Genomic DNA, 21353 nt, shown 5'->3' with positions numbered 1-21353 from the left:
ACTCTCTTGTTTCTCTCCCTTCTGATTCCTCCTTCCACTCTCTATCCCTCTTTCTTGCCCGCTTCTGTCCTTCCCTCTCTCTAACCCTTTCCACATCTTTTCATCTCTCATTTACCTTCACTCTCTCCCACATTTTCTGTCTCAGCTGCTTCCTCCCTCCTTTTCTTTTTCCTTCTCTCCAACTCCCTCTCTCCTTCTCTTTCTCCTTTTCCCTCCTTCCCTCCTCTTATAGAATCATAGAAAGGTTACAGCACAGAAGGAGGCCATTCAGCCCAAAATGTCTATGCTGGCTCTCTGCAAGAGCAATTCAACAAGACCCACTCCCCTGCCTTTTCCCCGTAGCCCTGCAAATTCTTCCTCTTCAGACAATAGTCCAATTCCCTTTTGAAAACATGACTGAATCTGCCTTGACCGCACTCTCAAGTGATGCATTCCAGATCCTAAACACTCGCACCCTAAAGAAATTCTTCTTAATGTCATCATTGGTTCTTTTGCCAAAATCTTTAAATTGGTGCCCTTTGGTTATCGACCTTTTCGCCAATGGGAACAGTTTCTCCCATCTGTTCTGACCAGGCCCCTCATGATTTTGAAAACCTCTGTCAAAGTTCCTCTCAACCTTCTCTTCTCTAAGGACAATAACCCCAGTTTCTCCAATCCATCCTCATAACTAAAGTTCCTCATTCTTGGAACCACTCTTGTAAATCTTTTCTGCAATCTCTTTACTGCCTCCACATCCTCCCTAAAGTACGATGCCCAGAATTGAACACAATACTCCAGTTTGAGGCTGAACCAATGTTTTGTACAGGTTCACCATATCCTCCTTCCTTTTGTACTTTAAGCCCCGATTTATAAAGCCCAGGATCTCATTTGCCTTTCTAGCCATTTTCTCAACCTGCTCTGCCTCTTTGAACAATTTCTGCATAACTTCTCAAAATGTTTCTTTCCTTGTTTCTTCAGGACACTTTCCAGGATTACCAAGAGATGTTTATTCAGTTTGGGTATGTGGTGCTGTTCTCCTCAGCGTTCCCCCTCGCTGCGATGTGTGCCCTCATCAATAACATCATTGAGATCCGCAGTGATGCTTTCAAACTGTGCACTGGGTCCCAGAGGCCCTTTGGCCAGAGAGTGGACAGTATTGGTCAGTGGCAGGTAGGACAAATGCATGAATGTGATTTTAAGCTGTTCCCTAAAATATACATCGGACCTGCTATTCTCTATAATGTACACAGGATCTGCTACTCTCTATAATGTACACAGGACCTGCTATTCTCTATAATGTACACAGGACCTGCTATTCTCTATTACGTACACATAATCTGCTATTCTCTTTAATGTACACAGGATCTGCTATTCTCTATAATGTACACAGGATCTGCTATTGTCTTTAATGTACACAGGATCTACTATTCTCTATAATGTACACAGGACCTGCTATTCTCTATTATGTACACAGGGGCTGCTATTCCTTACAATATACTCAGGGGCTGCTATTCCTTACAATATACTCAGGGGCTGCTATTCCCTACAATATACTCAGGGACTGCTATTCTCTATAATATACACAGGGACTGCTATTCTCTATAATATACACAGGGACTGCTATTCTCTATAATATACACAGGGACTGCTATTCTCTATAATATACACAGGGACTGCTATTCTCTATAATATGCACAGGGACTGCTATTCTCTATAATATACACAGGGACTGCTATTCTCTATAATATGCACAGGGACTGCTATTCTCAATAATATACACAGGGACTGCTATTCTCTATAATATACACAGGGACTGCTATTCTCTATAATATACACAGGGACTGCTATTCTCTATAATATACACAGGGACTGCTATTCTCTATTATACACACAGGGACTGCTATTCTCTATAACATACACAGGGACTGCTATTCTCTATAAAATACACAGGGACTGCTATTCTCTATAATATACACAGGGACTGCTATTCTCTATAATATACACAGGGACTGCTATTCCCTATAATATATACAGGGACTGCTATTCTCTATAATATACACAGGGACTGCTATTCTCTATAATATACACAGGGACTGCTATTCTCTATAATATACACAGTGTCTGCTATTCTCTTTAATGTACACAGGATCTACTATTCTCTATAATGTACACAGGACCTGCTATTCTCTATTACGTACACATAATCTGCTATTCTCTATAATGTACACAGGGGCTGCTATTCCTTACAATATACTCAGGGGCTGCTATTCCTTACAATATACTCAGGGGCTGCTATTCCCTACAATATACTCAGGGGCTGCTATTCCCTACAATATACTCAGGGACTGCTATTCTCTATAATATACACAGGGACTGCTATTCTCTATAATATACACAGGGACTGCTATTCTCTATAATATGCACAGGGACTGCTATTCTCTATAATATACACAGGGACTGCTATTCTCTATTATACACACAGGGACTGCTATTCTCTATAATATACACAGGGACTGCTATTCTCTATAATATACACAGGGACTGCTATTCTCTATAATATACACAGGGACTGCTATTCTCTATAATGTACACAGGGACTGTTATTCGCTATAAAATAGACAGGGTCTGCTACTCTCTATAATATACACAGGGGCTGCTATTCTCTAGAATATGCACATGGGCTCTTATTATCTACTATATACAGAGAGTCTGTTATTCTCTAAAATATACACAATGGCTGCTATTCTTACACAGGGGCTGTTATTCTCCATAATATACATAGGGTCTGTTATTGCACTAATCTCCTCAATATGATAAAGTGTGAGGGCTGTGTTCAATATTCCCTGTTTATGAACCCATTGTGTATATTATAGAGAATAAGAGCCCCTGTGTATATTATGGAGAAAGTGTTCTACTTGAAGGATGTGGCTGAGGCTGTTTTCCTGTTGTGATGGGCTGTGCTAATGAGCCCAATGCTTGCTGCTGCCCTGCTGTTCCTGTGTGTGCTACACTGAAGCTGGAAAGCTGCAGTTCTGCTGAACTCAGTTACTCGCTGTTTCTCCACAGAATGTAATGGAGGCTATGGGAGTATTAGCCATCATTGTTAACTGCTATCTGATTGGTCAGTGTGGACAACTGCAACGCCTTTTCCCTACACTCAGCTCCGAGATGGCCATCATCCTCGTGGTGATCCTGGAGGTAAGGGGCTCAATGGGGGCAGAGAGTCAGGGAGGGATGTGAGCTACATACAAACATACGAGTTAGGAGCAGGAGTAGGCCATTCAACTGCTCAAGCCTGCTTCACTACTTGATAAGATAATGGGTGTTCTGATTGTGGCCTCAACTCTATGTTCGTCTACCCCCTATACACTTTGACTCCCTTGTCAATCAAGAATCTATTTAACTCAGCCTTAAAAGATATTCAATGACGCAGCCTCCACTGCTCTCTGGGGAAGAGAGTTCCTAAGGCAAATGATACTCTGAGAGGAAAAAAGTTCTCCTCATTTCCATTTAAAAGGGAGACCTCTTATTTTTAAACAGTGTCCCCTAGTTCTAATCTCTCATAAGGGGAAACATCCTCTCAGCATCCAGTTTGTCAATTGCCCTCAGGATCTTATGTGTCTATGGGTATATCAGAGTGTTACAATGAGGGGTGTGAGTATATCCGAGTGTTACAGTGAGGGGTGTGGAGTATATCAGAGTGTTACAGTGAGGGCGTGGGTTGAGGATGTGGATATATCAGGGTCTTACAGTGAGAGGTGTGAGCTATACCAGAGTGTTACAGTGAGGGAAGTGGAAAGTGTAACAGAGAGGGGTATGGGGTATATCAGAAAGCGTTACAGTGAGGGAGTATATCAAAGTTCTGAACACCTGCTCAGGGCTGGAGAGAAACTTGCAGTGGGTGGGGGAAGAATCCAGTCACCATGGTCCATGTAGATACCAACGACATAGGCAGGACAAGGAAGGAGGTTTTGCATAGTCAGAATGAGAAGCTAGGTACCAAATTAAGAAGCAGAACCTCAAAGGTAATAATCTCTAGATTATTACCTGAGCCACATGTAAATTGGCATAGGGCAAATAAGATGAGAGAGATGAATGCATGGCTCAGAGATTGGTGTGGGAGAAGTGAGTTCTTGTTCGTGGGGCACTGGCAACAGTACTGCGGAAAGTGGGGGCTGTACCTTGGGACGGTCTACACCTGAACTGTGCTAGTACCAGTGTTCTAGCGAACATCATTACAAGGGAAGTAGAGAGGGCTTTAAACTAAACAAGGGAGGTGAGGGATCAAGCTTGGTTAGATGTGGCAAATCAAGGAGTGGATTCAAGGCAGGAGACCATAATCGTAATATGGGAAATGAGGGTCATGGAATAACAGGAAGGGACAGAGAGATAAAACCTAAGAATATACCAATAGTCAAGACTAGATGTTACAAAGGTAACAAAAGGACAAATGCATGTAGCATTCATAACAAAGTAAGTGAATTGATAGCGCACATTGAAGTAAATAAATATGATTGGATAGCCATTAAGGAGACAGGACTGCAGGATGACAAGGATTGGGTCCTGAATAGTGAGGGGTATATGACATTCAAGAAGAATAGGAAGCTAGGTAAAGGTGGAGGGGTAGCACTGTTAATCAAGGTTGGCACTGGGGCAATAGTTAGAGATGACCTTGGTTCAGGAGATCAGGATTAGAATCGGTTTGGGTGGAGATGAGGAATAGTCGGGGAAAAAAGCTATTAGTGGGAGTGGTCAACAGGCCCCCTAACAGTAATCACAATGTAGGACAAAGTGTACAAGAAGAAATATTGGGTGCTTGTGATAAAGGGACAGCAATAATCATGGGTGACTTTAATCTAAATGTAAACTGGAAAAATCAAATTGGCAGTAGTAGCCTGGATGAGGAGTTCATGGACTGCTTTCGAGATGATAGTTTTTTTTAGAGCAGCATGTCCTGGAAACAACCAGAGAGCAGGTTATATTAGACTTGGTGTTGTGTAATGTGACAGGATTAATTAATGACCTCAGAGTGAAGTCGCCCATAGGTAGCAGCAACCGCAATATGATTGAATTTACATCCAGGTTGAAAGGGATAAGACTAGTATTTTAAATGTAAATAAGAGTAACTATGTGGGCATGAAAACTGAGCTAGCTGAAGTGAACTGAGATACTAGGCTAGAGGATAGATCAACTGAGAAGCAGTGGCAGAAGATTAAGGGGACATTTCAGAATACTCAATAAGTATATTCCTACTACAAAGAAAAATTCTAAGGCGAGGACCCACCATCTGTGGTTAACCAAAGAAGTTAAGGAAAGCATCAAACTAAAGGAAAAAGCAGATAACTGTGTAAAGATGAGTGGCAGGTCAGATGATTGGTCAGAACATAAAGACCAGCAGAGAATGACTAAAAGGTTAATCAGGAGAAAGAAATTAGAGTATGAGAGGAAGCTAGCTAGAAATGTAAAAAACAGAAAGCAAGAGTTTCTACAGGTATTTAAACAAGAAAAAAGGAAGTAAAGTGACAGTGTTAGTCCTGTTACTAAAGAGAGTGACAGTGGGGAGTTAATAGTAGATAATAAGGAACAGGCAGATGAAACAAACAAATATTTTGCTTCCGTCTTCACTATATAGAGGATACAAACAACATTCCAGTAATAACTGTAAATCAAGAGGTGGAAGGAAAAGGGGAACCTGGTGAAATTACAATCCCTAGGGAAGCAGTACTGAGAAAACTGATGGAGCTGAGGGCTGATAAGTCTCCGGGTCCTGATGAATTTCATCTTCGGATCTTAAAATGGGTCAAATGAGATAGTAGATGCATTGGTGTTAATTTTCCAAAATTCCCCAGATTCTGGAAAGGTTCCATCAGACTGGAAAGTAGCAAATATAACCCCTCTATTCAAGAAGGGTGGGAGGCAGAAAACAGGAAACTATAGGCCAATTAGCTTGATGTCTGTCATGAAGAAGGTGTTAGAATCGATCATTAAGGACATTATAGCTGGGTACTGAAAGAAACTCAAGGTAATCAGGAAGAATCAGCATTGTTTTGTGAAAGGGAAATCATTTTTAACCAATTTATTGGGGTTTTTTGAAGGAGTAACTTGTGCCGTGGACAAAGGCGAACCTGTAGACGTACTGTACTTGGATTTCCAGAAGGCATTTGATAAGGTGCCATGTCAAAGGTTACTGCAGAAAATAAAAGCTGTTGTTGTAGGGGGTAACATATTAGCATGGATAAAAGATTGGCTGGCTGGCAGAAAACAGAGAGTATGCATAAATGGGTCTTTTTCTGATTGGCAGGAGTGGAGTCCTGCAGGGATCTCTGCTGGGGCCTCAACTTTTCACAATTTACATCAATGTCTTAGATGAGGGGGTGAAGGCATGGTAGTTAAATTCGCAGACGAAACAAAGATAGGAAAGTATGTTGTGAAGAAGATATAAGGAGCACACAGATATAGATAAGTTGAGTGAGAGGGGGGGTCTGTTATGGGGCCTCAACATTTTACAATTTATATCAATGGCATGAATTTTTCCCATGTCGGGCAGGCTTGCGGGGGGAGGGGTTGGTGGGACAGACGGGGTGGTCGAGAACCCAACCGCTGCCCACAATCGGGTCCGCACCGCCGTTTTAGGCGGGCGGGCCAATTAAGGCCTGCCCAGCGTAATACGCGAGCAGTAGCGCTGAGCACTACCTGTGCAGGTGGGGGGAGGAGGGAAAGTCGGGTCCAGAGCTGCCTCAGGGAGATTGAAGTGCTTTTTATAAAAATAAAAACAATAAAAATTTAATGAAATACCTTCTCTCACGTGACTGTGTCACAAGAGATAGGACATGTTTTTATTTTTCAGAAAAAGTTTTCATATAATCGTTATTAACTTTAGGAAACCTCATCCCGCTCATGGCTGAGGTTTCCTAAAAAAATGTAAAGGCTGCTTGGCCTTTTCGCCTGCCTGCCAACCATTAGTTTGGCCGGGCAGCGTAACATTCATGTTAATTACCTGTTTAATGGCCCCAATAGGCCTATCAATTATCGGCGGGCACACGCCGATATCGCAAGACAGTGTGATGATGTTGGGATGCACGCCCGATGTCATCGGGTGTTATTTTATGTTCTGGCATGTCAGGCCCACCCCCACATGCCAAATGGAAAATTCTGCCCAATGATTTAGATGAGGGGAGTGAAGGCATGGTAGCTAAATTTGTAGATGACACAAAGATAGGCAGGAAAGTATGTTGTGAAGAAGACATAAGGAGTTACAGACCAATATAAATAGGTTGAGTGAATGGGCAAAAATCTGGCAGATGGAATACAATGTAGGAAAATGTTGAAGTTATTCACTTTGGCAGGAAGAATAAAACAGCAGAATATTACTTAAACAGCGAACAGTTGCAGAATTCCGAGGTGCAGAGGGATCTCGGTGTTCTAGTTCATGAGTCACAAAAAGCAAGTAATTAAGAAGGCTAAAAGCAAAAAACTGCGGATGCTGGAAATCCAAAACAAAAACAAAAATACCTGAAAAAACTCATTAGGTCTGACAGCATCTGCGGAGAGGAGCACAGTTAACGTTTCGAGTCCGAATGACCCTTCAACAGAACTAAGGAAAAATAGAAAAGAGGTGAAATATAAGCTGGTTTAAGGGGGGGGGGCGGTGGGACAGGTAGAGCTGGATAGAGGGCCAGTGATAGGTGGAGATAACCAAAAGATGTCATAGACAAAAGGACAAAGAGATGTTGAAGGTGGTGATATTATCTAAGGAATGTGCTAATAGATGACATTAAGGGTAGAAAGCAGGACGAGCAAGGTACAAATAGCCCTAGTGGGGGTGGGGTGGGGGAAAGGGATCGAAATAGGCTAAAAGGTAGAGATAACACAATGGATGGAAATACATTTAAAAATAATGAAAATAGGTGGGAAAAGAAAAATTTATATAAATTATTGGAAAAAAGGGGGATCGGAAAGGGGATGGGGATGGAGGAGAGAGTTCATGATCTAAAATTGTTGAACTCAATATTCAGTCTGGAAGGCTGTAAAGTGCCTAGTCGGAAGATGAGTTGCTGTTCCTCCAAAAGATCTGAATGACGTGCGGTGGCTATGGGACACACGCCCAAAGTCACTGCGCGTCATTTAACGCATCAGCACACAGGGCCGGCCACCGCACGCTGACATGAAAATTCTGGCCATTGAATGGCAGAGCAGGCTTGGGGGAGCGAATGGCCTACTCTTGCTCCTATTTCTAATGTTCATATGTTCGTATATTACAGTATTACAGTGAAGTGTGTGGGGTATATCAAAATGTTACAGTGAGGGCTTTGGGATATATCAAAGTTTCATAGTGAGGGGTGTGGTGTATATCAGTGTTACAGTGAGGGGTGTGGGGTATATCAGAGTGTTACAGTGAGGGGTGTGGGATATATCAGAGCGTTACGCTGAGGGGTGTGGGGTATATCCCGTTGACAAATCTGCAATAATCTGGTTTTGATTCTTGCAGCATTTTGCGTTCCTCCTGAAATATGTGCTCCAAATAGCAATTCCAGATGTTCCTGCCTGGGTAGCTGAGGAAATGGCGAAGCTGGAATATCAACGGAGGGAGGCATTTAAGGTAAGTCACTCTGCTGGGGAAAATTTATAGTTGTTAGCAGATTGTCAGACACTAGCTGAGAGCAACATATCAGCAGCAACAGTGGGAAGGAAGCTATTTAAACAAAGAATGATAGTCAGTTAGATCCATTTTGACAGGGTAGTCGACCTGTGAAAACATGTTAATGATCTTCTTACCTTCCGAGCAGAAGCATGAACGTCAGGCACAGCAACACTATCAGCAGCAGCAAAAGAGGAGGCAGCGTGAGGAGGAGGAGAAACACAGGCAGGAACAGAAGGAGAACATGCAGTCCAGGAAGGAGAGAGAGGCAGGGAAGGAAGAGGGAAAGTCCGGTTCTTTGTCCTCCGATCAGGCTCATAACCGAGCTCACAGCAAATCCAAAGCAGCTCAGTCCTGCCAATCTACAGAGAAGCCCAAACGGCCTAGCTCCCTGCTGGCCTCCAACAACGTCCTGAAGTTGAAGCAGATCATCCCGCTGCAAGGCAAGTTCCTGTCAGGCGGAGGGAGCGGAGGAGGTGGGGCTATCACTGCCAAGTCCCCCCAGTCGCCAACCGGCAGTGAGAGCAAGCTGCCAGGATTTCTGAGCTTCAAATTCCTGAAGTCACCAGCAGACGGGAAGAAGGATGGGGCTGCGGAGAAGGAGAAGGTGCAGTCACCCACCAAGCCCTTCAACCCTGGCAAGCTGTTCAACTTTGGCAAGTCAGACACCGGCGTGTCCAGCTGCAACGGGGCCACCACAACCCAACCCAAAGCCGGAGCTGGCGGGGGAAGTGGCGCTTCCTCGTCTGAAAGTGGCGAGAAAGCTGCCAGCAAGTCGGACCTTAACGGACTCTCAGAGGCAGCAAACTCCCAGGATCCCAACACACATCCACCAGAGGAGTCCAGCAGTCCCAAACGTTAACACACAAAGAGATTAAAGCAAAGGATGTGGGCTGACATAATCTTCATTTGCAGAAAATTGAAAACTGGGCTGAAAAAAACTGTTTGAAAAGATCCTTTAAAAGTTTGGCTTCTCTCGTTATAACTTTATACATATAAAATTAAATATTCAGGGATGGAAATCTGTATTTGATAAACAGGATACTCATCATCTTCAGGTTTTTTTATACAACATGGTTGGTGTAGACCATTGGTTTACTAGATACCAAGATTTTTGGCTTTAAATTGTCGGGAAAGCGCGATGAATTTTCTGTTAACCTTCCTGTCCCTGGCTGCACACTCTTTGTCAATGTCGAGCCATCTCACTCTGTAACCTCTCACCAAACCTGGGCCAGAGAATCCGCCCAAAATTGATTCAGTAAAAATTTGACTTCAAACATTTTCACCAATTAAATGTACAAAACAATCATTTGTGCACAGCCTGTGGTCAACATTACCAGTACAGCAGATAAGAGACAAAATGCTAGAATCTATCATCAGGAATGTGGTAGCAGGGCAGTTAGAAAATTATGATATGTTCGGGTAGAGGCAATATGGATTTCTGACAGGGAAATCTATTAAGAATTTTTTGAGGGTGCAACTAACAGGGTAGCAGAGAATCAGTCGGTGTGATGTATTTGGATTTTCAAAAAGCATTCGGATATATTGGCATACATGAAATTCAGACTCATGGGACTGGGGCATGGATAGAGGATTGGTCAGACAGTAAGCAGAGAGTAGGAATAAACAGGGAATTCAGATACATAGTTCCCTGAAAGTGGCGTTACAGGTAGACAAGGTTGTAAAGAAAACTATAAAAACAAAAAAACTGCGGATGCTGGAAATCCAAAACAAAAACAAAAACAGAATTAACTGGAAAAACTCAGCAGGTCTGGCAGCATCGGCTGAGAAGAAAAGAGTTGACGTTTCAAGTCCTCATGACCCTTCGACAGAACTAGTTCTGTCGAAGGGTCATGAGGACTCGAAACGTCAACTCTTTTCTTCTCCGCCGATGTTGTAAAGAAAGCTTTTTGGCATACTGGCCTTCATAAATCAACATATTGAGTATAGGAGTTGGGATGTTATGGTGAGGTTGTATAAGACATTGGTGAGGCCAACTTTGGAGTATTGTGTGCAGTTCTGGTTACCTAAGTACAGGAAGGATATCAGTAAGATTGAGAGAGTGCAGAGAAATTTACTAGGATGTTGTCAGGTCTTAAGGAGTTGAATTACAGGGAAAGATTAAACAGGTTAGGACTTTATTCCTTGGAGTGTAGAAGAATGAGGGGAGATATGATAGAAGTTTACAAAATTATGAAGGGTATAGACAGAGTAAATGCGACTAGGCTCTTTCCACTTAGATTAGGAGAAATAAACACGAGAGGACATGGCTTTAGGGTGAAAGGGGAAAGGTTTAGGGGGAACATTAGGGGGAACTTCTTCACTCAGAGAGTGGTGAGAGTGTGGAACGAGCTACCATCTGACGTGGTAAATGCAGGCTCACTCTTAAGTTTTAAGAATAAATTAGATAGATACATGGATGGGAGAGCTCTGGAGGGTTATGGACAAGGTGCAGGTCAATGGGACTAGCGGAATAATATTTCGGCACAGACTAGAAGGGCCGAATGGCCTGTTTTCTGTGCTGTGGTGTTCTATAGTTCTATGGTCATTTTCAGGTTGGCTGGCTATGTGGGGATCAGTACTTGGGCCTCAACTATTTACAATCTACTGTCATTGCCCCAGATGAGGGGACTGAGTGTAATGTATCCAAGTTTGCTGATACTATAAAGAGGTTGTGAAGAAATGCAGGCAGATTGAGTGGTCAAGAACTTGACATATGGAACATAATGTTGAGAGGTATTAAAAAAATAGCAAAGAAGATTTTTTAAATGGTGAGAGACTGAGGAATGTTAATATTCAGAGGGAACTAGGCAGCAGTTGAGAAGTCTGTTAATATGCAGAGGGAACTAGGCAGCAGTTGAGAAGTCTGTTAAAAAGGCATAAAAGTGGCTCTTGGATTTATAAATAGGGGAATAGAGTAAAAAAAAAAGCAAAGCTAAACCTTTATAAATGACTGGTTACGGCTCAGATGAAGTATTGTGCGCAATTCTGGGCATCATACTATAGGAGAGGGTGCAGAGGAGATTTACCAGGATGGTCCGAGGGATGAGGGACTTCAGTTATGTGGAGAGACTGGAGAAGCTGGGATTCTTCTCCTTAGAGCAGAGAAGAACGGGAAATACAGGACTGAAGGTATTGTATCTGAATGCACGCAGTATATAAAATAAGGTAAATGAGCTTGTGGCGCAGATTGAAATTGGCAGGTATGATGTGGTGGACATTACGGAGACATGGCTGCAAGGGGATCAGGACTGGGAGCTAAATATCCAAGGATATACATCCTATCGAAAAGATAGGCAGGTTGGCAGAGGGGGTGGGGTTGCTTTGTTTGTAAGAAATGAAATTAAATCGATAGCAAGAAATGATGTACGGTCAGATGATGTAGAATCTGTGTGGGTAGAGTTGAGGAACCGCAAAGGTAAAAAAAAAACATAATGGGAGTTATGTACACGCCTCCGAACAGTAGTCAGGATGTTGATTGAAGAGAAGATGGAGATAGAAAAAGTGTGTAAGAAAGGCAAGGTTACAGTGATCATGGGGGATTTCAATATGCAGGTAGACTGGGAAAAATCAGGTTGGTAGTGGATCCCAAGAAAAGGAATTTGTGGAATGTCTACGAGATGGCTTTTTGGAGCAGCTTGTGGTGGAGCCCACTAGGGAACAGACAATTCTAGATTTAGTGATGTGTAATGAGGCAGATTTGATAAGGGAGCTTAAGGTGAAGGAACCCTTGGGAGGAAGTGACCATAATATGATAGAATTTACCCTGCAATTTGAGAGGAAAAAGCTGGAATCAGATGTAATGGTATTACAGTTGAATAAAAGCAACTTCAGAGGCATGAGGGAGGAGCTGGCCAGAATTGACTGGGAGATGAGCCTAGCAGGAAAGGCAGTGGAACAGCAATGGCAGGAGTTTCTGGGAGTAATTTGGGAGACACAGCAAAAATTCATCCCTAGGAAGAAGAAACATACTAAAGGGAGGATGAGGCAACCATGGCTGACAAGAGAAGTGAGGGACAGCATAAAGGCTAAAGAGAAAGCATACAATGCGGCGAAGAGCAGTGGGAAACCAGGGGATTGGGAAGCCTACAAAGACCAACAGAGGACAACTAAAAAAGAAATAAGGAGGGAGAAGATTAAATATGGGGGTAAACTAGCCAGTAATATAAAAGAAGATTGCAAGAGTTGTTTTAGATATATAAAGGGTAAGAGGGAGGCACAAGTGGACATTGGGCCGCTGGAAAATGACACTGGAGAAGTAGTAGTGGGGAACAAAGAAATGGTGGAGGAACTGAATAGGTACTTTGCGTCAGTCTTCACAGTGGAAGACACGAGTAACTTCCCCAAAGTTCAAGAGAGTTGGGGGGCAGAGGTGAGTATGGTGGCCATTACCAAGGAGAAGGTGCTAGGAAAACTGAAAGGTCTGAAGGTGGATAAATCACCTGGACCAGATGGATTACACCCCAGAGTTCTGAAGGAGATAGCTGAAGAGATAGTGGAGATGTTAGTGGTGATCCTTCAGGAATCACTGGAGTCAGGGAGGGTCCCAGAGGACTGAAAAATCGCTAATGTAACCCCCCTGTTTAAGAAGGGAGTGAGGCAAAAGATGGGAAATTACAGGCCGATTAGCCTGACCTCGGTCGTTGGTAAGATTTTAGAGTCCATTATTAAGGATGAGATTTCAGAATACTTGGAAGTGCATGGTAAAATCAGGCAAAGTCAGCATGGTTTCATCAAGGGGAAGTCATGCCTGACAAATCTGTTAGAATTCTTTGAGGAGGTAACGAGTAGGTTAGACAAAGGAGAGCCAATGGATGTTATCTACTTGGACTTCCAGAAGGCCTTTGACAAGGTGCCGCACAGGAGGCTGCTCAGTGAGATAAGAGCCCATGGTGTTAGAGGCAAGGTATTAGCATGGATAGAAGATTGGCTGTCTGGCAGGAATGCAGAACGGGGATAAGGGGGTTCTTCTCAGGATGGCGACCGGTGACTAGTGGAGTTCCGCAGGGGTCAGTGTTGGGACCACAACATTTCACTTTATACATTAATGATCTAGATGAAGGAACTGAGGGCATCCTGGCTAAGTTTGCAGATGATACAAAGATAGGTGGAGGTACAGGTAGTATTGAGGAGGCGGGGAGGCTGCAGAAGGATTTGGACAGGTTAGGAGAATGGGCAAAGAAGTAGCAGATGGAATACAACGTGGGGAAGTGTGAGGTTATGCACTTTGGCAGGAAGAATAGAGGCATAGACTATTTTCTAAACAGGAGAGAATTCAGAAATCTGGAGTGTAAAGGGACTTGGCAGTCCTAGTCCAGGATTCTCTTAAGGTTAACTTGCACGTTGAGTCAGTAGTTAGGAAGGCAAATGCAATGTTGGCATTTATTTCGCGAGGACTAGAATATAAAAGCAGGGATGTGCTGCTGAGGCTTTATAAGGCTCTGGTCAGACCACATTTAGAATATTGTGAGCAATTTTGGGCCCTGTATCTCAGGAAGGATGTGCTGGCCCGGGAGAGGGTCCAGAGGAGGTTCACAAGAATGTTCCCAGGAATGAAAGGCTTAACATATGAGGAACGTTTGAGTACTCTGGGTCTATACTCGATGGAGTTTAGAAGGATGAGGGGGGATCTGATTGAAACTTACAGAATACTGAAAGGCCTGGATAGAATGGATGTGGGGAAGATGTTTCCATTAGTAGGAGAGACTAGGACATGAGGGCACAGCCTCAGAGTAAAGGGAAGACCTTTTAAAACAGAGATGAGGAGAAACTTCTTTAGCCAGAGAGAGGTGAATCTATGGAATTCATTGCCACAGAAGGCTGTGGAGGCCAGGTCATTGAGTGTATTTAAGACCGAGATATATAGGTTCTTGATTGGTAAGGGGATCAAAGGTTACGGGGAGAAGGCGGGAGAATGGGGTTGAGAAACTTATCAGCCATGATTGAATGGCGGAGCAGACTCGATGGGCCGATTGGCCTAATTTCTACTCCTGTGTCTTATGGTCTAAGATTAGGGAAGTGTTCAAAATCATGAGAGATTTTAATCAAGTCAACAAGGAGAAACTGTTTCCATTTTTTTCCTGAAGGGGCTCTTTCTGTGTTGTAATCGTTCTATGGTTATATTCAATGGCAGAAGGATCAGTAACCAGAGGTTACAGGTTAAAGGTAATTGCCAAAATAACCAGAGGTGGGGCCAAGGAGAATTTTTAATATGGTGAGTTGTTGTGATCTGGAACGTGCTGTCTGAAAGGGCAGTGGAAGCAGATTCAACAGTGACTTTCAAAAGGGAATTGGATAAATACTTGAAGGGAAACAGAATTATAGGGTTATGGGGAATGAGCAGAAGTGTTGGGCTCATTGGATAGCTATACCAAAGAACTGGCACAGGTTCGATGGGCTGAATAGCCTCCTTCAGTGCTGCATGATTCTGTGTGATATATCCACTCAATCAAAGGCCTTGTTGAAGGTCAGCACCACATCCAGAATCAGAAAAACACTTTTAAACCAGGCTCCGAGTAAATCACCATCAAATAAAGTTATTTTATCAGCTGGAGACAGGTAATTTCAGAACCCGATTTCAGTTTAATTTTCTACTAATCACAGCATCTCCACAGGATTCATCGAGTCACAGAGAGGGAAAATGCAAGGCACACGTGGCTTAGAATATTCAGTGGAAGGCAAAGGATATAGCTCAGACTGGGATGAGGGCTTCGCGTGACAGAAGCACTGCCTGGGGATGAGAAAACTGAGGCCATTAGGCATTGACCCTACTGTGTTGACCTCCATGCCTTGACCTCCCATTGCCTGCTTCCATCATGCAAAGTGCTGCCCTGAAAGCCTGAAATTCTAAATTTAACCTCTTATATGTTGGAGGCCGTGATTCACTCCCAAGGTTCTGCTGGCATTCAAAGGATTGTGGCTTGTTCTTTAAGCTAACGATGTCTTTAGAACCACTAGCCAATTCAGAGAGCTGTTTATTATCCTATATCTATATATGGTGAATCGGGTTTCTTATGGTTCTATATGTATAAATGTATATATTGTATATAAGCATGTATAATATTCTGTGCACCAAGAAACTCTTTCAACATATATGTATAGTTCCAGTATTGACCTGATTAAATATATTATTTGAATCGGAATTAAAATTCTCCTATTTAAATTTGCGTGAAATAATATGCAGCTTGCCTTCAGTTTATTGGCTGATTGATTAAGAGCATCATGTCAACACTAATGGTGTCACCCTAATTTAGTTAATTGTCATATAATTCAGTTTTCTCCAAGAAAGACATGCATTTCTATAGCACCTTTCACGACCTTACAACGTTCCAAAGCAATTCAGAGCCAATGAATTATTTTTTGCAGTGTCAACACTGTTGTAATGTAGGAAACATGGCAGCCAATTTACGCACAGCAAAATCCCATAACAGCAATGTGATAATGACAGGATAATCTTGATGATGTTGGTTAAGGGATAAATATTGGCCAGGACACAAGGGAGAACTTCCCAGCTCTTCTTTGAAGTAGTGCTATGGAATCCTTTACATCCACCTGAAAGGACAGACGGGGGCCTTGGTTTAACACTTCATAGGAAACAGGGCACCTCCAATGCTGCAACACTTCTTCAGTACTGCACTGGGAATGTTAGCCTGGATTATGTGCTTAAGTCTCTGGAGTGGGGTTTGAATCCACTACCTTCTGCCTCTGTGATGAGAGAGAGAGTGCTACCACTGAATCCTGGCAGGCAGTCGAACCAAAGGTGCTACAAGAGGTCCTTTGTATAAATGTTGTATTCAGTCTAACCATGCACATCAATAAAGCTGTTCCATAATTCAACTGCCATATTGTTTCGCTAAGACACAACTAAATCTTGTCCAAGGCTTCTCTTCCAATTCATTTCAGTCATCAGCACAGCTTCACTGAAAGATCCTATGGTGTAAGAGGAAGAACTGATTTTAAATTGATGGGATGAAGCTCTCCTCTCTCTGCTGGGTCTCAGCATTCTACATGAAATGAGATTGGGTCTGGCCCAACATAGTTCCTGATCAGTGTGGACCCAAGGCACACAACTACCCGATTTCAGCACGAATTGGCATCAAACTGGACAACTTATTGACAGAGGCTGTGAGATTGGAAAAATAGAACATGGCTGCTCTTGAGGCTGAGGAACCTCATTTGAAAACCAGCACATTAACCATGACCTGGCAATGCTTGATGCTGACAGCAAGCATTCAAAATGGATTCATTTCCACCCAGCACTAACACCCCTCAACATGATGGTTCCCTTTGAGCGGTTTGTTACCACTCACTCATCGTGCATTGATCGGCAATGGAGTAGAAATCTGAGCTGCAATGTGCTAGTGAATTGCAATGACATTTAGAGTCACAGGCCCCGCCTCCAGAAGTCTGGGTTACCCATCAAAAGAAGCTCTTCAAATGATGGAGGTCTTCAACTTAACCTCTTGTCTGCAAAAAAAGTCAACAGTCTTCCTTTTCTTTCCTCATCCAAACATCTGCTACTTAAAGATTGTGTCCGACAGCCAAGCCTTTTCTCTGCATGAGCCAACAAGTTTGCACTATTTGAACTGAAGCCATTTTATTCTTCCTTCATGTGCGTGTATATATAAATATATGCAGAGGGCTTAATAAGCAAGGCAGGCAAAGGAGAATAAAAAGAAACAGAATTTTAAGTTTGTGGCTGAGAGCCTTGGCTTTAAAATAGAGAACATGTGAAATAATGTGTTCAATAGGAGTACAAACTCTCGGCAAATGGCTGTGGAGTTTCCAAGTTTCCTGTTTACTTTGTGTGATGTTACCAGTGTTTATTGGGTACATTTTATTGTGCATCCCTTTTTGTTAAGTACAAGATTTTTTGCCAAAACTTGGTAAGGCATTTCAGGTCCAAAGCAATAACAACTTCTATTTACATTGCACCTTTAATCTAATAAAACATCACTCGGCGCTTCACAGGAACATTATAAAACAAGGTATGACACTGAACCACATAAGTAGATTTGAGGTCAGATCATCAAAAGGTTGGTCAAAGAAGAGGTGTTTAGGAGCATCTGAACAGAGGAGAGTGGTGGAGAGGTTGAGGAAAGGAATTCCAGAGTTTAGGGCGTAGGCAGCTGAAGGCATGGCCACACGGTGGAGCTATTATAATTGGGAATGCAAAAACAGTCAGAATCAGATGAGTGCAGAAATCTCAGAGAGCTGTAGGGTTGGAGGAGATTACAGAGGAAGAAGAGACAAGACTGTGGAGGGACTTTTTTTTAATCCATTCACAGGATGTGGGCTTCGCTGGCTGGACCAGCATTTATTGCCCATCCCTAGTTGCCCTTGAGAAGGTGGTGGTGAGCTGCCTTCTTGAACCACTGCAGTCCATGTGGTGTGGGTACACCCACAGTGCTGTTGGGGGGGGGGGGGGACTTCCAGGATTTTGACCCAGCAACAATGAAGGAACAGCGATATTTGCAAGTCAGGATGGTGACTTGGAGGGGAATTTCCAGGCGGTGGTGTTCCTATCTATCTACTACCCTTGTCCTTCTAGATGGTAGTGTTTGTGGGATTGGAAGCTGCTGTCTAAGGAGCCTTGGTTAATTCCTGCAGTGCATCTTGTAGATGGTACACACTGCTGCCACTGTGCATCAGTAGTGGAGGGAGTGAATGTTTAGTGAATGGGGTGCTAATCAAGCGGGCTGCTTTGTCCTGGATGGTGTCAAGCTTGATTTGAAAACAAGGATGAGAATTTTAAAATCAAGAGACTGTTTGACTGGGAACCATGTAGGTCAGTGAGCACAGGGGTGATAGGGGAATGGGACAGAGTATTATGAAGTACAAAGTTTACAATGTGCATCACTGTTACTGTTAGAGATGGCGCATACTAGAGGGTATTCCAAATCTCAAACTTTATCCAATTAAGTTCAGCTTCATTCTATTTTGTTTCATTTTCCTCTCATGGATATATGACCCCAGGCAGCACTGGTTGGCCTTCCAAAACATTTCCTGGGATAACATTGCTCATGCAATGAATGGCAACAGGCTATTTAACCAGAGCTGCACCACAGCTAAGCCCAGCTACTCCATCCCTATCCAAAAGGTCATAGTGCAGCTATCAGGAACAGGAATCATAACCTCCTGGTCTTCTTTCCCCTCCTCCTCCCCCACTGCTAGTCCTTCGGACACTGAAACCTAACATTCAAACCTAGCAAACCAAGCACTAGGCTTTATTTCTAGAAGGATAGAATTGAGAAGTAGGGAAGTTATGGTAAACCTGTTAGACATACAGAGTTCTACTACATGTGCAATTTTACACCTCTGTGCAGATGATGAGTCTGAGAGTGATGTGTGGTATTCAACAGAGCCTCTGCCCCACAAGTCACCAATCTAGTAGTTTGGAAAATCCGATCAACTACGCAATAGGAACAGTAAACACTGAAAACAAACTCCTCTATTTGTTGGGAGCATTACTTTATTGAGGGAAAGGTACAGAAAAAGTATTTAAGGAATTGTCAATTGTCATAGTTGAGGCATTTAGCGACTTGTGGGGCACCATTGAGAGGAATGAATGGCATAGTGGACACTGGGAATAATTATTATTCCATTTATAAGATTCCTTTGTTTTGCAGTTTAGTTCATTAGCAGCAGTGTCCCTCTATAAAAGGGGGGTCACTTTTGTTAGGTTTTTGTTGATGACATTGGAGGAACCAACATGGATTTTATCAGAAAAGGAATTAAGTAATTCGATCCCTGTAAAATGTCCCATCCTGAGATTAGTTCGGATGCAGCTAAGGAACGCCTAGGAGGAAGAAATGAGGAGGGACATTTGAAAAATAATTTTAAAAATTTATTACAGAAAGAACTCACATTTACATAGCACCTTTCAGAACCTCAGGACAGCCCAAAGCACTTCACAGCCAATAAAGTACGTTTGAAGTGTAGTCACTGTTGTAACATAGGAACACAGCAGACAATTTGCACACAGCAAGAATCCACACACAGCACAAATGACCAGATAATCTATTTTTGGTGAGGTTGGTTGTGGGATTACTATTGGCCAGGGCACCAGGGAGAACATAGTGGCTGTGGGATCTCTTAGGTTGACCTAATTTAACGTCCCATCAGAAAGATTTTTTTTAAATGTAAAGACTTATTTCAACATGATTATTATTGAAACTTTCTATATTTCCTGCTGGTATTACAAACCTACCCACTGCTAGTACTTGATCTCAGTAATCAATAGCTCAACTTTTCACTCAAAATTAAAACTTCAAGAAAACTATGGGGCTGCTGGCAAAGATGACAAGCACAAGTTGAGAGTTTTGGTGTTGCTGTCAAAGGTTTGCACCCGAAAGTCAGATGTGGGGAATCGTTTAGCAGGAGCAGCTTGGAGAGAAAATCAAGTTCCGCTGTTTTAGGAGCGGGAGCTCAACAGTCTTGGTTTAGAACTGGGATCTTGACAGTCCCGGTTCAGGAGCAGGATCACACAATTCTGGCTTAGAAGCGGAATGAGCTGTCAGATGATGCAATGTAAATACATACATTTGTGGCCCCTTTACTCAGAAACAAAGTACCAGCGAATTAAGTCTCCTTATCACTGCATCTTCCATTTTACTGATGTACAGAGGTTTTTTTTAAACCAGTTTCCTTTTCATGCAAAAGGGTTTTATTTATTTAATTTATTTTGTCATATTTTTGTAATGCATAAAAAAACAATAAAAGTATACACAAAACAAATGGGAGTACTTTCTGCCCCGCACCACAAAAACTTGCATTTATATAGCACCATTAACATAGTAAAATTTCTCAAGGCACTTCATAGATGACTGAAAGCCTGGTCAAAGAGGGAGGTTTCAAAGGGCTTCTTAAAGGAGCAGAGAGAGAAGCAGACAGATTCACAGAGTGAATTTCAGAGTGTGAGGCCCAGGCAGCTGAAGGCACGGCTTCCAATGGTGGAGTGATTAAAAATCAGGGATTGCACAAGAGGCCAGAATTGGAAGAGTGCAGAAATCTCAGAGAGTTGTAAGTCTGGGGAGGTTAGCGAGAGGGAGGGGACGAGGCCATGGTGGAATTTGAAAACAAGGATAAGGATTTTTTTTTTTTAAATTGAGGAATTGGTGTACCAGGAGCCAATGGAGGCCAAGGTGCACAGAGGGTGATGAGCAAATGGGACTCCGTGCAGTTAGGATACAGTTTTTTCCATTCTGTTACGCAGATTACCGTAGCACGAAGATTTCCCATTTATGTTGGCGGGGGAAGCATGGAAAGAAAGATAAGATAGAATAGGATGGGATGGAGCAGCAAGGAAATGGTCAAAGCTTGGAGAGAGCACAGACCACACTGAAGGTTATCAAAGCGCTTCATATATAAATGATTGAATGTGATGTTTGTAGACACAAACAGAAACCACTCAACACTTGCAAATTCGCACAGAGGTAAAAGGACCAGCCAATTGGTTATACTGTTGTTTAAGGGGGGAATGTTAGCCAGGTCATTGGAGAAATACCTGCACTTCAAATATCCATCACAACCAGCTGACAGGGCCGTCAGTTTGACAAATTATTGGGAGGTGTGATCAAGGAAAGGTTGGGTGGAAGAGAGAGAGAGAGAAAAAAAAGGTGGAAGTTAGAGGGAAAGGAAGATTCACCTCCGCCCTGTGATACGAGGGAAATACTACAAGTCCACAGTGTCAGCCTGGATTGTGTGCGCAAGTCTCCAGAGTAGGAATGAATCCATG

The 21353-nt window shown here is 42.8% G+C and overlaps 1 protein-coding gene across 3 annotated transcripts in view; it reads left to right on the top strand.

Moving 5' to 3' along the window:
* ano8b (anoctamin 8b) overlaps nucleotides 1–9923 on the top strand; it is a 105102-nt gene extending 95179 nt beyond the window's left edge. For all 3 annotated transcript variants that reach the window (XM_041205042.1, XM_041205041.1, XM_041205043.1), the window contains 4 exons: nucleotides 958–1149; nucleotides 3046–3177; nucleotides 8468–8578; nucleotides 8766–9923. In XM_041205042.1, the coding sequence (XP_041060976.1) occupies nucleotides 958–1149; nucleotides 3046–3177; nucleotides 8468–8578; nucleotides 8766–9479 (1149 nt within the window). In that variant the 3' untranslated portion in view covers nucleotides 9480–9923. The remainder of the gene's footprint in view (nucleotides 1–957; nucleotides 1150–3045; nucleotides 3178–8467; nucleotides 8579–8765) is intronic.
* The last annotated feature ends 11430 nt before the right edge of the window (nucleotides 9924–21353 follow it).

Source organism: Carcharodon carcharias, chromosome 14 (genome assembly GCF_017639515.1).
Source record: "Carcharodon carcharias isolate sCarCar2 chromosome 14, sCarCar2.pri, whole genome shotgun sequence".
In the NCBI taxonomy this organism is placed as follows: Eukaryota; Metazoa; Chordata; class Chondrichthyes; order Lamniformes; family Lamnidae; genus Carcharodon; species Carcharodon carcharias.
Note: the sequence above shows the minus strand (reverse complement) of the source record. Positions and strands in the feature narration are given on the sequence as shown.